The sequence below is a fragment of the Capsicum annuum genome, chromosome 3 (assembly GCF_002878395.1).
Source record: "Capsicum annuum cultivar UCD-10X-F1 chromosome 3, UCD10Xv1.1, whole genome shotgun sequence".
Classification (NCBI taxonomy): Eukaryota; Viridiplantae; Streptophyta; class Magnoliopsida; order Solanales; family Solanaceae; genus Capsicum; species Capsicum annuum.
The window spans coordinates 154,121,013-154,140,117 of record NC_061113.1 but is presented as its reverse complement, the minus strand read 5'-3'; the positions used below and the strand labels follow the sequence as shown (position 1 = coordinate 154,140,117).

The following is a 19,105-nucleotide window of genomic DNA, read 5'->3' as shown; positions in this document are numbered from 1 at the left end:
CAATCTATTAAATTGAGTGAAATTATTATATTTAAAAGAAGACTTACTACATCATCAAAAGGGATAAAGAGATCAAGGGGATTCATCTTTGAGTTATTCTTGGTAGACAACCACCTAAGGATCCTTGGATGAGAAAATTAATCCAAGTAGTCCTTGACCTATTGTTGGAGGTGAGAAATGGCTTCAAATGCCTCTGCCTAAAAATATAAACATCATACAAAAAAAGTTAGAATAATTATTCAATAGCATAAATAAACGAAAGACTAAAGAAATAGTGATAAAATTTAGTATGAAATCCCAAGAAAAGTCATATAAGCTCGTTGTCTTTGGAGATAACTTTGTCAACATTAGGTCCAGCAATGGCCAACAACTCATTTAATTTTTTGTTGCCTTTGTTAGTTTTGGTAGGTGGTGGCTTAGTTAATATCTTTACTTCCTTTTATTCTAGTTTGGAGTCTTGCTTGACTTTGACTTTTTCAAGGGTGTTACTCTAAGAAGAGGTTCAAATGGATGATGGCATATCATGCCAGTCACTATGGCAAACTCTTTCATGCCAAAACAAACCGCCATATCATAGCAGTTTACCTAGATTTCATCTATCTTCTTGTCACAATCCTTCAATTCTTCATCACCACCCTTATACTTGATCTTGTGCTTGATAAGACAATAAACCATAGTCATTTGAAAGTGTGCATTATTTCCTCTGGCAGACCAAGAAAGTTTCCAAAGCAACTGGATTTAAAATAATCCTCTAGTTTTTCATCCCTCAAAATCTTCCTAAATACATCAAAATTTTTATCCATGAGATATTTAACTACAAAATCACCAGTTAAATCTGTAGGGTTATCTATATGTATCGACACTTGGAACTTGTCAATACTAAAAGTTTTGACAAGATCATACTGGGTTTTTTTTTTAATCTAAGTTCACATTCAATCCATGATGTAACAAAATCATCATCAACATCTTTATCATCTTTTTCATTTTCTTTTTCATATCTATCTTCTTCTTCATCATCTCCTTCCGCACTTTATTTTTCCTCTTCTTCCTTGCCATCTCCTTCCTGACTTTCTTTTTCCCCTTTATCTTCACCTTCATCCTTATCTCCTTTATCTTCGTCATCTATATCCTTACTATCTCTATCTTCCTCATCATTTTTATTTTCATCTTCCCCCTCTACAAACTCATCTTTATCTCCCTCAACTTCCTATTTTGCATTATCGTCTTTAGTAGATTCAACAATATTTCTATCTCTTCCCACATCTTAATTCTCTACAGATGGTACTACGTTATTCATTTTTGAAAGAGCTTGTTCAACAGGTTCTTCTAATGGTATTTATAATTTAGCCTTTTTGGTTGCTTGGTCAGAAGTTGATCCACTTTCTTTTCTTTTGGGATATATCTTTTATCAACAAACAAGAGAAAAACAAAAAGATTACAATAGATTTGTGCATCATTAAAAATGAGGTAACAAAAAATTTAATAATTACAACACATTACAAAAATATTTCCAATAGATGACCCACCTGTTGCAGTAGATGAGTCATATGTTAGAAGAAATAAAAAAAAGTTTTGCTATTGGTTTAATTTCTCTAACAGATTACCCATCTTTTGCAATAGGTGGGTCATTTGTTGGAAAAGTTGGTTTGATTTATTCAAACAAATGATCCATCTATTAAAACATATGGGTCATCTGTTGGAAAAGTTGTTTTGATTTATTCCAACAAATGCTCCATCTATGACAATAGATGGGGCATCTATTAGAATAGCTCAAGCCAGTTAAACCAACAGATATATAGTTATTTCCAACATATTATACATCTGTTGGGCTGTATTATATATCAACAAGAGCAAAAATACCATCAACAACAACACCAAGCTGTTATATCACTACACACACACACACACACTTGAACAACACTGATGTTCTCGCTAATACACCACCACAAACAACCACAATACCAACACCATCACCAATGATACCAAAAATATCAAAAAAATAAACCATACCTAGAACACAAACAAAACAAACAAAACAAACAAATAAAACCAATAGCAGCAACAAATACCAAGTGAAGTGATTCAACAATTGATGGCCTATCTATTGCAATAGGTATGTCATTTTTTGGAAGACCTATTTTGATTTATTCCAACAGATGACAAATCTATTGCAATAAATTAGTCATTTGTTGGAAAAAATCAAACTAGTAGCAGGACTTGTTTTGATTTCTTCTAGTAGATAACCCATTTGTTGCAACAGATTGGTCATTTGTTGGAATAAATCAATCCAGCTAACCAATAGAATACATATCTGTTGGGAAATATACAAACATCAACACCACTAATACCAACAATATCAATAACCTCAACAACCTCAATAACATTAACAAAACAAAATATACCAGAACACAAATAACTCCAAAAAATAAAACAAACATACAAATCCAGCAATACCCACCAACAACACCAACATTTGCCAACAACACCAAAAAATAGCAAGTGAAGTAATTCAATGCAATAACACAAATAACAAATTAAAATTGTTAATCTCCAAAAAGGTTAAAGATCAAGTTTGTGCAATTTTTACAGCAATGTTCGAGAATAAAAACAACAACAATAACAAGAAATCATATTTTACTCAGAAAAGATACATCATTTACATTCAAACCACCATATTAAGAGAATTACTACCATAAACTAGGATTTTCTCTTATTCTTCTTACTTTTTTTAGCATTAAAACTCAAATTGTTAACCCATACTTGAAGATAATACAACTAATGTTCTTTTTTTTCTTCATTAACTAAAAATTCCTAATTTTATTTGATAAAACAATAAATATAAAACTCTCTCTTACCTTTAAAGAGAGAGAAAGTGATGGCTATAAGGAAGAAAGAAGTCAAAAATGACAACAAATCTGGTAAAAAATAGGAACAAAACCAATCTGTTATGAAGGGTTTGAGAAATTTATTAGAGCAAAGATTTGAGTATTGAGAGAGAAAAAGATGAAACATTTTGAAATTTTTGAAAATTTATGGAAAATGATTGGATCCTTGTAATTTTATTATACATTAATTAGAATTGTGTGTTGATTTATATTTTTAAAAAGATTAACAAGTTTTGAAAATGTTAATTTGAACACAATTATCGTAATTAATTTTTTAAATGGGATTTTGACCCTTTCCTTTGATCAATGTCACCAATACTCAAAACAATACTTAAAAGACACCTTTTATTTAATTTTACCAAGATACTACACTGTCTTACTTTATTTGCCAATTAATTTAAGTGCAATAAATGCTAAAAGCTGATTAAATACTTCTTGGGGTCATTTCATAGTATGAAAAAGGTAATGCCCTGAATTATTTGAAATGCATCAAAAATATCCCTCGTTAGTTTTTTAGCTCAAAAATACCTCTTTGATAAATATTTGGCTCGAAAATGCCCTTTTCCCTAATAGAATTCCACCAAGCATGCCACCTGAGTAAAAATGATCACGTGGTCATGCCATGTCATTCTCCATATGTAAAATTTCCTCTTTAATTTTATCAGGCCATTTATAATCTGACCCAACACAAAAGAAAAAAACCTAATCTAAGGTCAAATAAAAAAAGGGTAAAACATGAGCCAAGAGGTAAGGATAATAATATCTATCAACACCCTTATTTTAACGCAATATATCCCAAGAAAAAAGGATTACCTTTTTGTGCTAAAAGTCGAAAGAAAATCCAATCGATCACCGAACACAACATCCCATAGTAGCTAAGGTGGGAAGTTAAGTTTAGTCTAAAATAACAGATTAATTTTTTCAAATTTCTCAATTTTTCTTTTCCTAAATACCAGTTCTTTGGTTTCTCCTTCTCCATCAGTGTTTTATGCTTAATTGATGCATTAGGGTTCTTCTAAAAAAATAATCTAGTGTTCATTTTTGAGTGGTGGTCACCTAAAATTGATGTCTTCTCTTACTTTTTAGATCCCTAACTTAAAATTTCTTTGTTTTCCTATTTCTTAAAAAATCTTTCTTTCCTCCTAAATTTTGGAGAAATTTCTGAAGGTTCAATCAATTCACTTGAAACTCATAATTCAAAAAGATGCCATTGTGGACTCAATACCTTAAATTTGATTTTAGATCCTTTTTTATTTTGGATCGATTCCGATGATAACTGGTATGATGAAATTAAAAAGGGAGTTTTACATATGGAGAATGCTGTGGCATAGCCACATGGACCTCTTTAACTAGGTGGCATGCTTGGTCAAATTATGTTAGGGGGTATTTTTGAGCTAAATATATAACGAAAAGGTATTTTTGACCCAAAAAACTAATGAGAGATATTTTTGATCCATTTCAGATAGTTCAGGGATATTTTTTATCCTATTTAGTTCATAGTACTTAAATTGTTTGATCGTTAGTTTTAAGTTTACTAAAATATAGTACGTACTATAGTTCTTGTCTCTCCAGTCATTCTTCTCACCCATATCTTTCTTAAGCTCTTAAATTAGTTCTCAATCTCTAAGTTTGTGATACACGATCATCATTATTTCTAAGTATTATATCAATACACTTGTAATTTACATGCAACCATTGCCTTTACAAGCTCCATATTCTCATGAAGTTTTTTTTTTAAAAAAAAAAAACTCCATTCTTGAGAAATCTACATGATAGAGTTCTTATTCTTTAATTATATTTTTATTAGGTTTTTAAGAGGTGTGGATAGAAATGAATATATGTTTCTTCTGAAAAGACACCAAGAGAAATGATGCGACTTGAATAGACACTTTTTTAGTTTGGATTGTCATGACCTTTTGATTGGGTTGTGAATTTTTAGAAGAGTTACACTTTGAAAGAGTTGCACCTTTATGAATAAGTTCCCCTTTTATGAACCATTCATTCTCTTCATGAAGCAACACCTTGATGGCTATAAATACCTGACCTTTTCCTCAGGTACTTACATACAATTTTGATGAAAAATACTCCTCTATCTTAACAACTCTAGTGTGATTTGCTATCATTAAACATGTTCGTAGTTTGATAAAATTTAAGGTACTGCTATTATATTGAAGTGATTCATTTTATCTTAGGAGGATATATTCCATAAACTTGGGTACTTGAGCTTAAACACCATGGAATTTGGCCCATGAAAATTTCATGATCTTTGAGCTAACTGCCCCAGGTACACCTGGAGCCCATTAGTCATAGGGTGTCTTTATGAGTCATTAGAATGAGCTGTAACCAAACCAGTAAGTTTTTGGTTTGATTTTGGTCTGAGTACGAATGACTCACAAAGACCATAATAAGATGTTATGAGTCGTTAGGTGTAATCTTACAGTATCTAGTGTATGTCTCAATTTATGTTCTATGTTGACTACCACTAGACCCTACGAGTCATAAGGTCCTATTACAATTAGTGTCATTAAGTCGTAAGGAAAATAGTATAGGATACCTTTGTGGTATTTCATTGGTTACGACTTATGATGATGAGTTGTAAGGAGGGGTTACGATTCAAGGGGTTGAGTCATAATCAAAGATGGCACTTTTCAGTTTTTTAAGTTGAGGGCATTCTAGACATTTCCACTCTTAACTAAATTGAAATCCATGAATTATAACCTTTCTTAGGGTGTCATTATCTCTCTGAAATATCTAAGTAAATCCTTAAATACTTCTAAATCCTCTAGGTCAAGAACACTTAGGGTTTTCAAAAGGATGATTATCTAGGGCTCTTAAGGGTGATTTCTCTTCGTACATCTTACTATTATAGGCATTTTACTCTTCCCTCATTGTTAATTTTGTAAAAGCATGTGATTTAAAGTATTGTTCATGAGATTATTGTGATGGATTTGAAACAAACGTTTGAAGTTTTAGAATGTTTATGAATTGAACAAAGTTTCTCATGATTTATTTATGATTTTCATGCTTTAAATATGGTTTTGAACTTATGGGTTCATCGTTATGGTGAATAAAGTAGGGAATTGTGATTTTCCCAAACTTATGGCTTCTGAAGTGGTTATAACCCAAACTCCATAATGTGAAATTAGTTTTAGTTATGATAACTGTGGGAATTTGTAAAAATTAAACTAGTCTTGAATTATTGCATGATACAAAAAGGTATTTAAAATACAATGGTATGATTAATGAACAAAGGGAGTTGTTATCCCCGAGTTAATGAGAATTGTTTTGACATGTTGTTGTTATATAACAAGTATAGTTGGTACGATGATACCACCATTTTATGCCTTAATATGAAATATGGTTAAATTAATGAGAATGTGTGATACCTGTTTTAATTTTTCTATAATAAGGGTTGTGTAGCTAAATTGTAAAAGTGGAGGTTCAAGTGACCGATAATGGAAATCGTATTTGCCTATGCGGTGGTCAAAGTGACCAGGGAGATTCGAGTATTCTTATTTTTTTTTACAATTAGGGAGGTTTGAGTTCCTCGTAAATCATTATATGATCGGGTTCTTAAGTCACCTTGGTATATGTTGGAGGGTTAAAGTCCCCCATGTGCATATATTTGAGATTATCCTCTGGTTTGTGTGACAACATGCACTGGGGACTGACCGGGGGTGAGAGTTGCGGTTCATATAGCCCATGGGTACTATTATATGACTTTTGAGCTACACAATCCAGACTAAGGTTTTGAAAAGCATGCTAAGCCTTGTTCCATATCCCAACATATGGTTTATACATATATAAATATGTTTATGCATTTGCTTATGTTCATAGATTTTGAATAATTTTAAATTATTGTTCATATCATTATTTTATCCTTATCCTCGAGTTTCATCTTAGTATTCACGTTGCTAACCATCTTTGGATGTTGTATCCCTATGTGATGCAGGAACTAGTCATACTTCTACTCCTCCTTCTTAGTGACTTGGATTTGAGATCAGTTAGCGAGTCAGATTGAAGTGGTGAGCTTTCATACTTTGGAAGACCCTATTTCATGATTATGGTTTCCTTTATATTTTGACTATCTCTTTGGATTTGGTTTTTGGCTATTGTCAGGAGCATGTCCCAACACTTTATTAATATTTATTTTTGGATCATAGTTTAGAAGAATTTATTTGGACTACTGTGGCAATTGGGTGGTATCAATCATTTAGTTGGTCGATCATTAGTGATTGGTTTTGTTAAGTACAAGGGGTGATCTCTGGTCCACATGGGACTTGAGATACCCTTCACGACCAGGCCCTGGTTTGGATCATAAAAAAGATGGTATCAAAGCCTAGGTTAAGTGTCACTGGATGTCAAACAAATCTGTGTCGAGTTAGGTGTCATTTATGGGTGTGTAGTGGGCCACACTTATAAGGGACAAACTAGGAGACATTTTGGAATGTTTCCCTTTCTTGTTGTTTTGTTTCAAGCTATAGAGTATAAGGTCTTGAGTCTCTCTAATTCCCATTTGTTCACTTTTCAGATCATGCCTCATAGATGATCTGAAGCTCATGGAAACTCCTCTATCCCACTTGAGGACAATGCTGATTAGACGTACCCTATTTATGGGGTACAGACTCGATCTAGGGGTCCAGTTCCTTATTAGCCTTCTGGAGTTCCACCAGTCCCCTCCAGTCCTCATCGAGCTCCTCAAGCTGATATGTCGAATGTAAAATTTCGTCAGTCTATTCATATGTTAGCTCAGTTGGTTGCTTCTCAATCTGAGCATGTAGCTTCTATTACTCCATTTTCTAAGGCCTCAAAGGTTATCCAATTTATGAGGTTGAGTCCTCCTATGTTCACCAATGTTAAGGTTGAGGAGGATCCTTAAGCTTTTATCGGTGAGATGGAGAAGATATTCCAGGTTATGCATTCTAATAATGCAAAAGGTGTAAAATTCATGAACTACCAATTGAAGGGTGTAGCATACCAATGGTATAAGGTATGGGAATAGCCTGGAGGACATGATGCCAAATTCATGCCGTGGGATAATTTCTCTAGTGCTTTTCTGGATCACTTTTTTCTCTGAAGATGAGGGAGGTAAAAGTGGAAGAGTTTGCTAATCTGAGGCAAGGCAGGATGACAGGTAAGGAGTATGCATTGAAATTCCATCCGTTATTACAATATACGCCTGAGTTTTTATCTATCATAAGGGCTAGAATGAAGAAATTTTCTTCTGGGTTATCCCGTATTTGATTCTAAAAATTAAGTTTACCTTCTTGAATAAGGATATAGAGATCTCCAAATAGGTTGTGTATTTATAATAGGTTGAGGAAAAGAAGAAAAAGCAGGCAAAGTTAAGGAAAGGCAGAATATGAAGTTTAGATTTTCTGATCAGGGTGGAGGTTAACAAAAGAGTGGTAGAGATGGTGGAAAGTGGTCTAAGAAGAAGTGAGGGAGTGTTGGTTCCTACTATATGGCTAGTGCACCTTATCTGAAGCCATCTGGTGATCATCATTATCAGCATGATAATGGGTTTAGGGCATAGGGTGCCAATATCAAGGCTAGTAGGGCTTAGTTCGCTCCATCATATCCTCCTTGTAGATTCTACAGGCAGGTACATCGTAGTTTTATGAAGAAAAGAGGAACAAAAGTTTTAGATATGGTTAGATTGGTCACTTGTAGAGGGATTGTCCTTCTAAGGTTTGTTCAGGGGCAAATAAGATTCCTTTTGCCACTTTATCAGCTCTTATGCCAAAGGGTTCTGTATTTACTTCTAGTACCAGCACCGGTCGAAATCACTTGTATGCCCTTGTTACCTACTAGGACTCAGAGGCACCCCCTGATGTCGTCACTGGTATGTTATGACTATTTTCTTATTCTTTGTATTGTTTGCTTGATCCAGGGTGTACTCTTTCTTATGTAACCTCATCTATGGCTGTGTATTTTGGTTTTGACCCTTAGTTTATCCCCGATCCCTTTTTTATTTCAATCCTATTGGGTGACTTTATGGTTGCTAGAAGAGTCTATAAGGGTTTTGTGTTAACTATTGGTGGTAAAGAAACTCCTATAGATTTGATAGAGTTAGACAAGGTTGATTTTGAGGTCATATTAGGGATGGATTAGTTGTATTCGTGTTATACCTCCTTAGATTGTAAAACCTATAAGGTTATGTTTAATTTCCATAATGAGCCTATCATTGAGTGGGAAGGGGGTTCTCTGGATCCTAAGGGAAGATTCTTATCATATGTTAGATCTCAGAAGTTAATTTCCAAGGGATGTCTTTATCATTTGGTTCGAGTTTAGGATTCTAACTCAGAGGGTACTTCATTGACATCTATTCCCATGGTTAATAAATACCTTGAGGTTTTTCCTGATGATCTTTCTAGTGTTCCTCCTGATACGGTGATTGATTTTGGGATTGACCTTATTCTTGAAAGAGATTAAGAAAAAGTTGAAAGAACTCCTTGATAAGGGTTTTATCCATCCTTGTGTGTCACCATAGGGTGGTTCTATTTTGTCCATATGTAATAAGGATGTTTCTCTAAGATTGATCTCAGGTCGGGTTATCATTAACTAAAGATTAGGTAGGTAGATATCCCTTAGTCGCCTTCTGAACCTGGTATGGTCATTATGAATTCTTAGTTATGTCTTTTGTTTTGACTAATGCTCGAGTGGCATTCATGGACTTGATGAATAGGTCTTTTATCATTTTTTCGATTTGTTTGTTATTGTGTTTATAGATGATATTCTAGTGTATTCCAAGAGTGAGGAAGATCATGAATATCACCTCCGCATAGCGTTGCAAACCTTGAAAGATCAGCACTTATATGCTAAGTTTTTGAAGTGCGAATTTTGGTTGAAGGCTGTTACTTTTCTGGGTCATGTCATTTCTAGTGAAGGGATACTAGTGGGTCCATAGAAAGTTGCAGTGGTTAATAAGTGACCTACCAATTCATATTCAGAGCTTCTTGGGTTTAGCAAAATACTATAGAAGATTTATGGAGAGCTTATCGCCTATAGATGCCCGTTCAGTAAGTTGACCTAGAAAAAGGTGAAGTTCTTATGGTCTAATGCTTGTGAGGGTAGTATTGAGAAGTTAAAATATTAGTTGACTTCGGCTTCGGTTTTGACTCTGCCCAAGGGTGCTAATGGGTTTTTTGTCTTTTATAATGCATCCCATATGGGACTTAGCTGTGTTTTGATGTAGAATGGTAGGGTGGTGGACTATGCTTCTAGGAAGTTGAAAGTTCATGAGAAAAATTATCCAACTCATGACATGGAGTTGTTAGATGTGGTGTTCACATTGAAGATTTGGCATTATTATTTGTATGGAGTCCATGTAGATATCTTTTATGATTATAGAAGTCTGTAATATCTGTTCACTAAGAAAGAGTTGAATCTCAGGAAGGAGTGGTGGCTTGAGTTGCTGAAAGATTATGACATGAGTCTTGAATACCACCCAGGTAAAGCTAATATGCTTGTTGATTTTCTTAGCAGGTTATCCGAAGGGAATATAGCTCATATGGATAAGGATAAGTGGGAGATGGTGAAAGATATTCACCATTTGGCTAACCTTTGAATTTGTCTCTTGGACTCTGAGGATGGTAGTATTTTTGTGCAAGAGGTAGCACAGGCATCCTTTGTTGCTGAAATAAAAGAGAAGCATGTACTGGATCCTATCTTAATGAAGATTTAAGGGAGATGTTGTTCAATAAAAAGTTGAAGCTTTTGAGATCAGTGTTGATGGTATCTTGAGGTACCAAGGCAGATTATGTATTCTTGATTATGTGCATTAAGTTGTGCTCTCTAGGTGTTTGATAAACTGTCCATGTGAAATAATTAATGAAAATCATGGCATGTTAGTATATGTATAAACTTATGCTCTACAAGTGTTTGAGAAAATGTATCTATGAATGATTATGATTTTCAAGAGTATATTATGCTTTATTTATTCATGCTATCGAATCCTGGGTGTATTTAACACCCCAAATTTAGCTATGTGCCTAGAGCCATTGTCAGTTACAAAACCTAAGTCATGTCACAATTAGTAGTACTCTCAGTCAATTACATAACTCAGTAGAACTCATTCAGTTACCAAACTCAGTAAAACTCAGTAAGCTCAGTATCAGTTCAGTACAGTTAGTATACTCAGTTCAGTGTCTTTCAGTTAGAAGTAGGATTCGGCATCGAGTAAACCCAAAGATGAGGACTCACCTACTAGTAGAGGGTGTGATCTCTAGAAGCAATACTTTCATTCTAGAACTACGTATCCAGTGTAGGTTAAGATATCAAACCTTCCAGATGAGGGTTGATGAGGTGTTTTGACCTGACAGATAAGGGTTCCACAATTCTCATTAGAGTACCTACCAGATGAGGGTAACTCTTCAGTGTCTTTACCCATGGCACGGTACTGACACTCTTCCGATTGAGATCACTAGTTGGACCCCAACTCAGTTATCTTATCTTATTTAGGGCATGTCAGTTAGATGATTACCTCCCACAGTCTCAGTCCCAGTCTTTAGAATAAAACTCAGTTCAATTTTACAGAATTAGGACTGTCAGATACAGTCAATCAGTAACTCAGTTATCTTATTTGGGGTATGTTGGTTAGATGATTACCTCTCATAGTCTCAGTTTTAGTTCTCAGAATAGAACTCAGTTTAGTTCTATAGAATCAAGACTGTCAGATACAGTCAAGCTAGTATCAGTAAATAAGTTTTTAGTAACTTCAGATATCAGTTATTCAGTATCCAAATTCAGGACTTAGCTTCAGACAAGCTTAGTCATTGTATTTATTTATATGCACATTAGTGCACACTCAATATTTACAATAGTATCAGTTATATATGTACTCTTATGTTCAGTTACTTTATATCATACAGTTAGTTATTGTTCATGTATATGAACCTTTGCATTCAGCCTTACCCCATCTAGCATACCAGTATATTCCACGTATTGACGCATACTATTTATTGCGCTATGATGTCTTATATCATAGGTACGGACACTCAGGCTCCTGACAGCGATAGATAGATTCAGATTCAGCCAGTAGTAGTTAATTAGTAGTGATTCCTCATTATTTGAGGATATTCTTTTATTTCATTATTTCAGTAGAATCAGCATTTCAGTAGATGGAGTTAGTTGGGGGATTGTCCCATCAACACCACATTCAGAAAGTTCAATATAGAGGTTTTTCAGACAATATTCAGTTTTACTGATTTTTATTACAATTTACTATTTTTTATAGTATTTTAGGTATATAAACCTTATGGCATTTCAACCTATTTTTCAAATTTATTTTAGTATATTATTCAGTGCTTATAGCTGATATCATTCATGGGTTAGATTGTGGCCCTTCGAGGTCATAAGCACCGTGTACTATCTGTGGCACAGAATCGAGGCATTACAAACTTGGAATCAGAGCCTAAGGTTCAATAGTGTCCTAGGAAGTCTGAAAGACGCATCTAGTTGAGTCTTGTGCATGGGTATGTAGCGTGCCACACTTATGGAAATAAGGCTATGAGATATTTTAGGAAATAATTTCCCTTCTTTTAGTATTCATGTCGTGTGAGTGAGCATGAGCTCAATTTAAACTCTCAGTCTAATACATTTCCTCCTTTTCATTTACAAAACATGCCTCTTAAAAATACTAACAAAAGGAGAACCAGAAATCAATCAGCACTCAGCCCGTTCAGGCAGATCCACTGGACGAGCATGCCTCCCATGCAGAATTCAGAACTGCATTCACTATTCTAGCCAATTTTGTTGCTACACAGAATGAATGGGCACCTGCTGTTCAAGCTAACCCAGTGGAAAATACTGTTGTAGCCAGGATTTGGGTCTTCACCCGAATGAATCCTTCCCTATTCTCAGGATATAATTCAGAAGAGCATCAACAGGAGTTCCTCGATCAGGTTCAGAAAGTGACAGACATTATAGGAGTGACTTCTAGACTCAGCAGTTGAATAAATCCTCTCTGTCAGATATGTGGAAAAAACCATAAGGTGTGCGCAGAGCTAGCAGTGATATTTTTTCAGGTGTGGCAAGTTAGGCCACAGAGTCAGAGATTGTGCTTAATTAGGTTCTCAGGGTCAGTATAATCATCCTTTAGCTCATTCAGGTCACTTGAATCAACAGGGTGCCGCTTCTAGTACCACCAGTGGGCAACGCCCAAACAGGCTTTATGCACTTCATCCAGACAAGATCAAAAAAATTCTCCTGATATGGTCACTGATACATTATAGGTCTTCCATTTATAAGTTTATGCCTCATTAGATCCAGGAGCTTCTCTATCTTTTGTAACTCCTTACATGGCAGTCAACTTTAAGTTAGACTAAAAAATCTTAACAGGACCTTTCTTAATGCTTACCTCAGTAGATAAATCCGTTCCAGCCATACGAGTATACAGAAATTGCTCAGTTATAGTATTTTAGAAAAGCCCCTCATCTAATTCCAATAATAGACTCGTTTTATTGCAGTTTCCTCATGGACCAAGCATTGAATGAAGGGTTAGTATCTCATTTTCAATTGATCTATGTTTAAATCTCTAGATTGAACTAGTAGAAAGAGAAGTTGAGAATCCTAAGTTAGTTAGTGTTGAGGTTGCTATATGATGATTTTTGGGACAACAAAAAGCTAGGAATCATTTATCAAAAGGAAGTATTAGTAGTGGACCTTACATCATCATGAGTAGTCCTTTAGAATATGTTTAGTCTTAAAAAGTATTTTCATATCTCAAACTCTAGAGTAAAGTAGTTTCAGTTCGATTTAGAGTTTATTAAGTGTCTCACAATCTTAGAATAACAACTTTAAGCTATGGACAAATAGTAGCACAGGTAACCAAGTGAGGCATTCAGATTTTAGTAGTAATGTTAGTATGTGTAGAAAAGTAGAGGGAGAGATTGATACCCAACCCGTCCTTACCTCAGTGCAAAGTTTTCCACTTCAGCTATAATGATATAGATATCTACTCACACAGTACATGTCAGCACTATGATCCAAGCCCATATTTGTGGACATCAACGAATATCATGTATGCTTATAGTTCCTATTATAAGGAGTTCCATTTCACTCAGTATTTTGAATCATGTTCTGTAAAAATAGAAACTCCAAACTTAGGTCATGCAGCTCATGACTCATGTACTCATACTTTACAGTGTGTCCAGTTCGACATTCAATTCTAGACTTAGTCCAGTTTCAATTTTTCTTGACTAATGCGTATAGTAATTAGTTAATCAGTTGTCAGTATCTCAGTATTTCAGAATCATGTCATGCTCTTAGTCTTGCATTCCTAGATAATACCATTTCCATGAATTCATGCTCAATTACTTCATGTTCTTCAGTCAGTCCTTACCTCAGATGCATAGTGCTCTATAGTTTCATTCCAGTTATTCAAGATAAGTATAGTTTAATCTTACATGACCAGCATCTAGCTATCAGTCATCCAGTTAATCAAATAAGTTAGTATGTTTACGCATTCATTCTTAGTGACGATGTGAATATTTTTAGTAGCCACAAGTAACGTGCGGTGTTGAAGTAGAAATTACAATTTAGGAAATAGCTGAGAAATATGGCTACGATGGTAAGCTAGTAGTTCAGTGCATAAGGCATAGTAACTTTGTCTTAGATGACATTTCATAGGCCTCACCCTATATTACAGAATTATAGCCATGACGTGATTTGTTATCCAGATGTCATATTCAGACCATGCTACAGTTTTCTTTTTCCCTAAAGTCAGTAGAACTTTATGCAAGGAGTGTTACGAAATGTTCCAGTTGAGTATAAATTTTTAGCATGAGATAGTTCGTACAGCCAGCAATTCAGTTTAGGAGTCAGGCGGACAAGTTTGTGTGTTTTCCCATCTTTCCATCTAGTCATACAATCCGAAGTCTTATGAATGTAACCATTCCAAGATAGAGCAACCAGGTAATTGCATATTCAGCCCAGTTCATATATCATGCCTCAGTTTTAGATCATAGATATTCAGCCACAAATCGATTCATAAGCTCCCAGTGTATCGTCTTAGTTTTTCTTCAAAATCCCAGTCAAGTCAGCATTCTCTAGGGGACATGAAGTCCTAAGGAAGAGATGCACTATAAATCCCCAAGTTTTCATAACCTAAATATCCCATGTTATTTTTACATGATAAATCTAGTTTGGAGTAGTGGGTATTCCCAAGTTAACCCTTAAGTCCCAATCTCAACCGTAAACAATGTATTCAAGGGCCAGTTCAGGTCATGATATTCAGTTTATGCATCACATTTTAGGCTCTGTTCCATTCTCATGTTCCCATTCATGCATGTTCCATAAAGGATCTCGAGTTGAGATCGGTGATTTAGTATTCTTGAAAATCTCTCCCATGAAAAGAGTGAAGAGGTTCGACAATAAGGGAAAACTCATCCCCGATACATCGATCCTTACTGAATTCTCATTCATTTTAGAAAGGTATCTTACGAGCTTGAGTTGCCTACAGATCTAGCTTCAGTACACCTAGTATTCCACATCTTCTTGCTAAATAAATGCATTAGTGACCCAACAGTCATAGTTTCTTTAGGAGGATGTAAATATTTAAAATGATCTTTTTTTAGAAGAAGTTCCAGTTCAGATCCTCGATCATCAGATTTGCAGACTGAGGAATTAAAAATTTCACTTAGTCAAAGTTCTTTCGTGGAATCAATTAATTAAGGGAGCTACTTGGGAAACACAAGCAGATATGCAGACCATGTATCCTTACCTCTTCTCCGCAACCTCAGATCCAGCTTAAGGTAACAGTCTTCCTTAACTTTACCTAGTTCCATGTTTAGCTATAATTATAACTTGGACTCTATTATCGTTGCATGTTCAGTCATGCATTCATGAATCAGTTCAGTCATGTACTCATGCAATAGATATGCATGTTCAGTATGAAAACCCAGCTTATCAGTAGCTTCAATCATGTATTCCATGCATCTGATATGCATATTCAGTATAAGAGCTTAGTTTATCGGTAGTACAGCCATGTATTAGATATACATGTTCAGTGTGTAAACTCAGTCTATAAGTGTCTTAGCTTAATCAGTCTCATTCGAGAAGAATGTTCCTAAGGGAGAGATATTATAATACCCCATATTTCCTTAGCTTAAGATTAACTCTCAGTTCATGAGTTATCCAATATAAAATTTTTGAAACGCTCACTATTTTTCAGTTTTGAGCCTTCCATTCATAGGAAATTGAATTAGCTTCCCAATGATATATAATTTGCCTAAATTTAATAATCGGGTAAGAAGTTATGTCTATTTTAAGTTTAGATCATTAAACACTGCCATTAAGGCCAGTAGCCCGTCGTGGAGTATGTCAAAATAACAACTGTCAGTTTCCATTGAGGTACCGTGATATCAGTGAGTCACGCCCTAGCTTATTTTAATAATTGTCCATTTTCAGTGTACCAACGTGATCCCACTGCATCGTGGTGAACTTCCAGGTCCCAACAAAAGTGGCAATGTGATACCACCACATCGCGCTACCATGCATTTTCCTAATTGGAAATTTCAAGAGACATGGCGTGATAGCGCTGCATCATGCCAGGTGCCTATTTTGGAAAATTTTGATGGAAATAAAAAGTGTCGTCCAGGGTTAAATTAGTCTTTTCCCATTAGTTTAATACGTCTAGGTATGGGATTTAATCCTCAAAAAAATTTTAAAGTCATTATTCACTTGATTTCCCCCTCCCCAAATCCAAGCATTCTCTCTCAAGGAAACAACCTAACTTCAAGAAACCAAGAGCAATCTCAAGAATTTCATCTATGGGTCCCTTTCACCCACAGAGTCTACGAATCCACTTTTAAAACTTCAAAATCTACGATTCATGATTTACATGCTTGAAATTTGATTGTATTAGTGTTCTTGATATTAAATGAGTTCTAAATTCATGATTAATTGTAGATTCCATGAAGTTTGAATAGCATGTACATTGAATGTGTAATTCCAATGTCATAATCCATGAATTTGCAAGTTAGGACATTGTAATTTCCATACTTATGTGTTAACCATGATTATGTGCATTAAGTTGTGCTCTCTAATTGTTTGATAGACTAACTATGTAAATGAATTAATGAAAATCATGGCATGTTAGTATATGTATAAGCTTATTCCCTATAAGTATTTGAGAAAATGTCTCTATGAATGATTATGATTTTCAAGAGTACATTATGCTTCGTTTTTTCATGTTATTGAGTCCTGGGGGTATCTAATACTCGATAATTTAGCTGTGTGCCTAGAGCCAGTGTCAGTTACAAAACCTCAATCATGTCACGATCAGTAGTACTCTCAGTCAGTTATAAAACTCAGTCAGTTACCGAACTCAGGAAAAAATCAGTAAGCTCAGTATCCGTTTAGTCCAGTTCAGTATACTCAGTTCAGTGTCTTTCAGTTGGGAGTAGGATTCAGCACTGGGTGAACCCAAGGATGGGGGCTCACCTACTAGTAGAGGGTATGATCTCTAGAAGCAATCCCTGCATTCCAGATCTACGTAGCCAGCAAAGGTTGAGACATCAAACCTGTCATATGAGGGTTGATAAGTTGTTTTAACCTAACAGATGAGGGTTCCACCATTCTCATCAGAGTACCTACCATATCAGGGTAAATCTTCAGTGTCTTTACCCGTGGCAGGTTACTGACACCCTTCCAACTGAGGTCACAGGTTGGACCCCAAATAAGTTATCTTATCTTATTTGGGGCATATCGGTTATATAATTACCTACAACAGTCTCAGTCTTAGTCTTCAGAATAGAACTCAGTTCAGTTCCATAAAATCACGACTGCCAGATACAGTCAATTAGTATTAGTAATTTAGTTATCTTATTTAGGGTATGTCAGTCAGATGATTACCTCCCACAGTCTCAGTTTCAGTCCTCAGAATAGAACTTAGTTCAGTTCTATAGAATCAATACTATCAGATACAGTCAACCTAGTATCAGTAAATCAGTTATCAATAACTTAAGATATCAGTTACTTGGTATCAGAATTTAGGACTAAGCTTCAGACAAACTTAGTCACAGTATTTATTTATATACATATTAGTGCACACTCAGTATTTACAGTAGTATCAGTTATCCATGTACTCTTATGTTCAGTTACTTTATATTATACAGTCTGTTATTTTTCAAGCATATGAACCCTTACATTCATCCTTACCTCATCTAGCATACCCGTACATTCCCTGTACTGATGCATACTCTTTCTTTGCACTATGATATCTTATATCAAAGGTTCAGATGCTCAGGTTCCCAACCGCACATAGATAGATTTAGATTTATCCAGCAACGGTAGATTAGCAGTGAGTCCTCATTATTCGAGGATACTCTTCATAACGCTCAACTTACATGTCAATTAAGTGAAAGGAGGTCTTCATCAATATACTTACCCCACTTTGGAGTTGGGGTCGAATTCACAAGGAACAATAAGAGTGGCGATTAAACTAGTATGAATCTAAAGCTACAAGTTAAATTCAAATAAATGATACAAAAAGCTAAAATGGGGCTTTTCAATGATCAAACAAATGTTAAAGTTTAATTTGCTTCAAAGATCTAATCTTAAAATGCAATATTTCAAATCGATGATATAGAGAAACTAGAGTTGTGATCACCTTGATTAGTAATCCTCTATTGAATAACAGTTGTAGTATTGGATTCTCGTGACTTATGAGAAACACCAAATTATCAATTTCGACAGTCCATCTAAGTGTTTCTCAACCTACCTAGGCGTTGAACTCCCTAATTCTCTCGAACGTAGGAAAGCATTCTATTCACACTGATTTTATCTCGAGTTGATCAATCTTGTCACAGCATTAATCATTAGATGATAACTTAACCTTCCCAAATCCTCATTGATAATTCACAGGGTTTATTTCTTATCTCAAGAAAATCAACAGTAAGCAAGGCCTATTGTTTGAAACCAACAGAAAATAATTAATACAAAAGAATTATCAAGATTTTCCCACAATCACTCGAACCCTAACCAAATATTAAATCCATGCAGGAATAATCATAGATCCCATAACCCTAGTTGTGGGTTTTAATTCTACATGAGAAAGACAGAGATAGCAATAATTATATTCATCATTCAATGTAATTAAACTTACAAAAGATGAAGTCTGAAGTTGATTCTCTTCCAAGTTCAAGAGAAAAATCTCAAAAACCAGTCAAAGAGTTGAATATTGAATTCTAATTTAAGAGCCCCAAAAAGAAAAGTAA

The 19,105-nt window shown here is 34.9% G+C and overlaps 1 protein-coding gene across 1 annotated transcript in view; it reads right to left on the bottom strand.

Annotated features, from left to right (window-relative positions):
* Positions 1 to 1,030: 1,030 nt before the first annotated feature.
* The window catches only part of LOC124896743, a 43,124-nt gene continuing 25,049 nt past the window's right edge, over positions 1,031 to 19,105 (bottom strand). The window contains exon 5 of the mRNA XM_047408517.1: positions 1,031 to 1,207. Within this exon, the coding sequence (XP_047264473.1) occupies positions 1,031 to 1,207 (177 nt within the window). The remainder of the gene's footprint in view (positions 1,208 to 19,105) is intronic.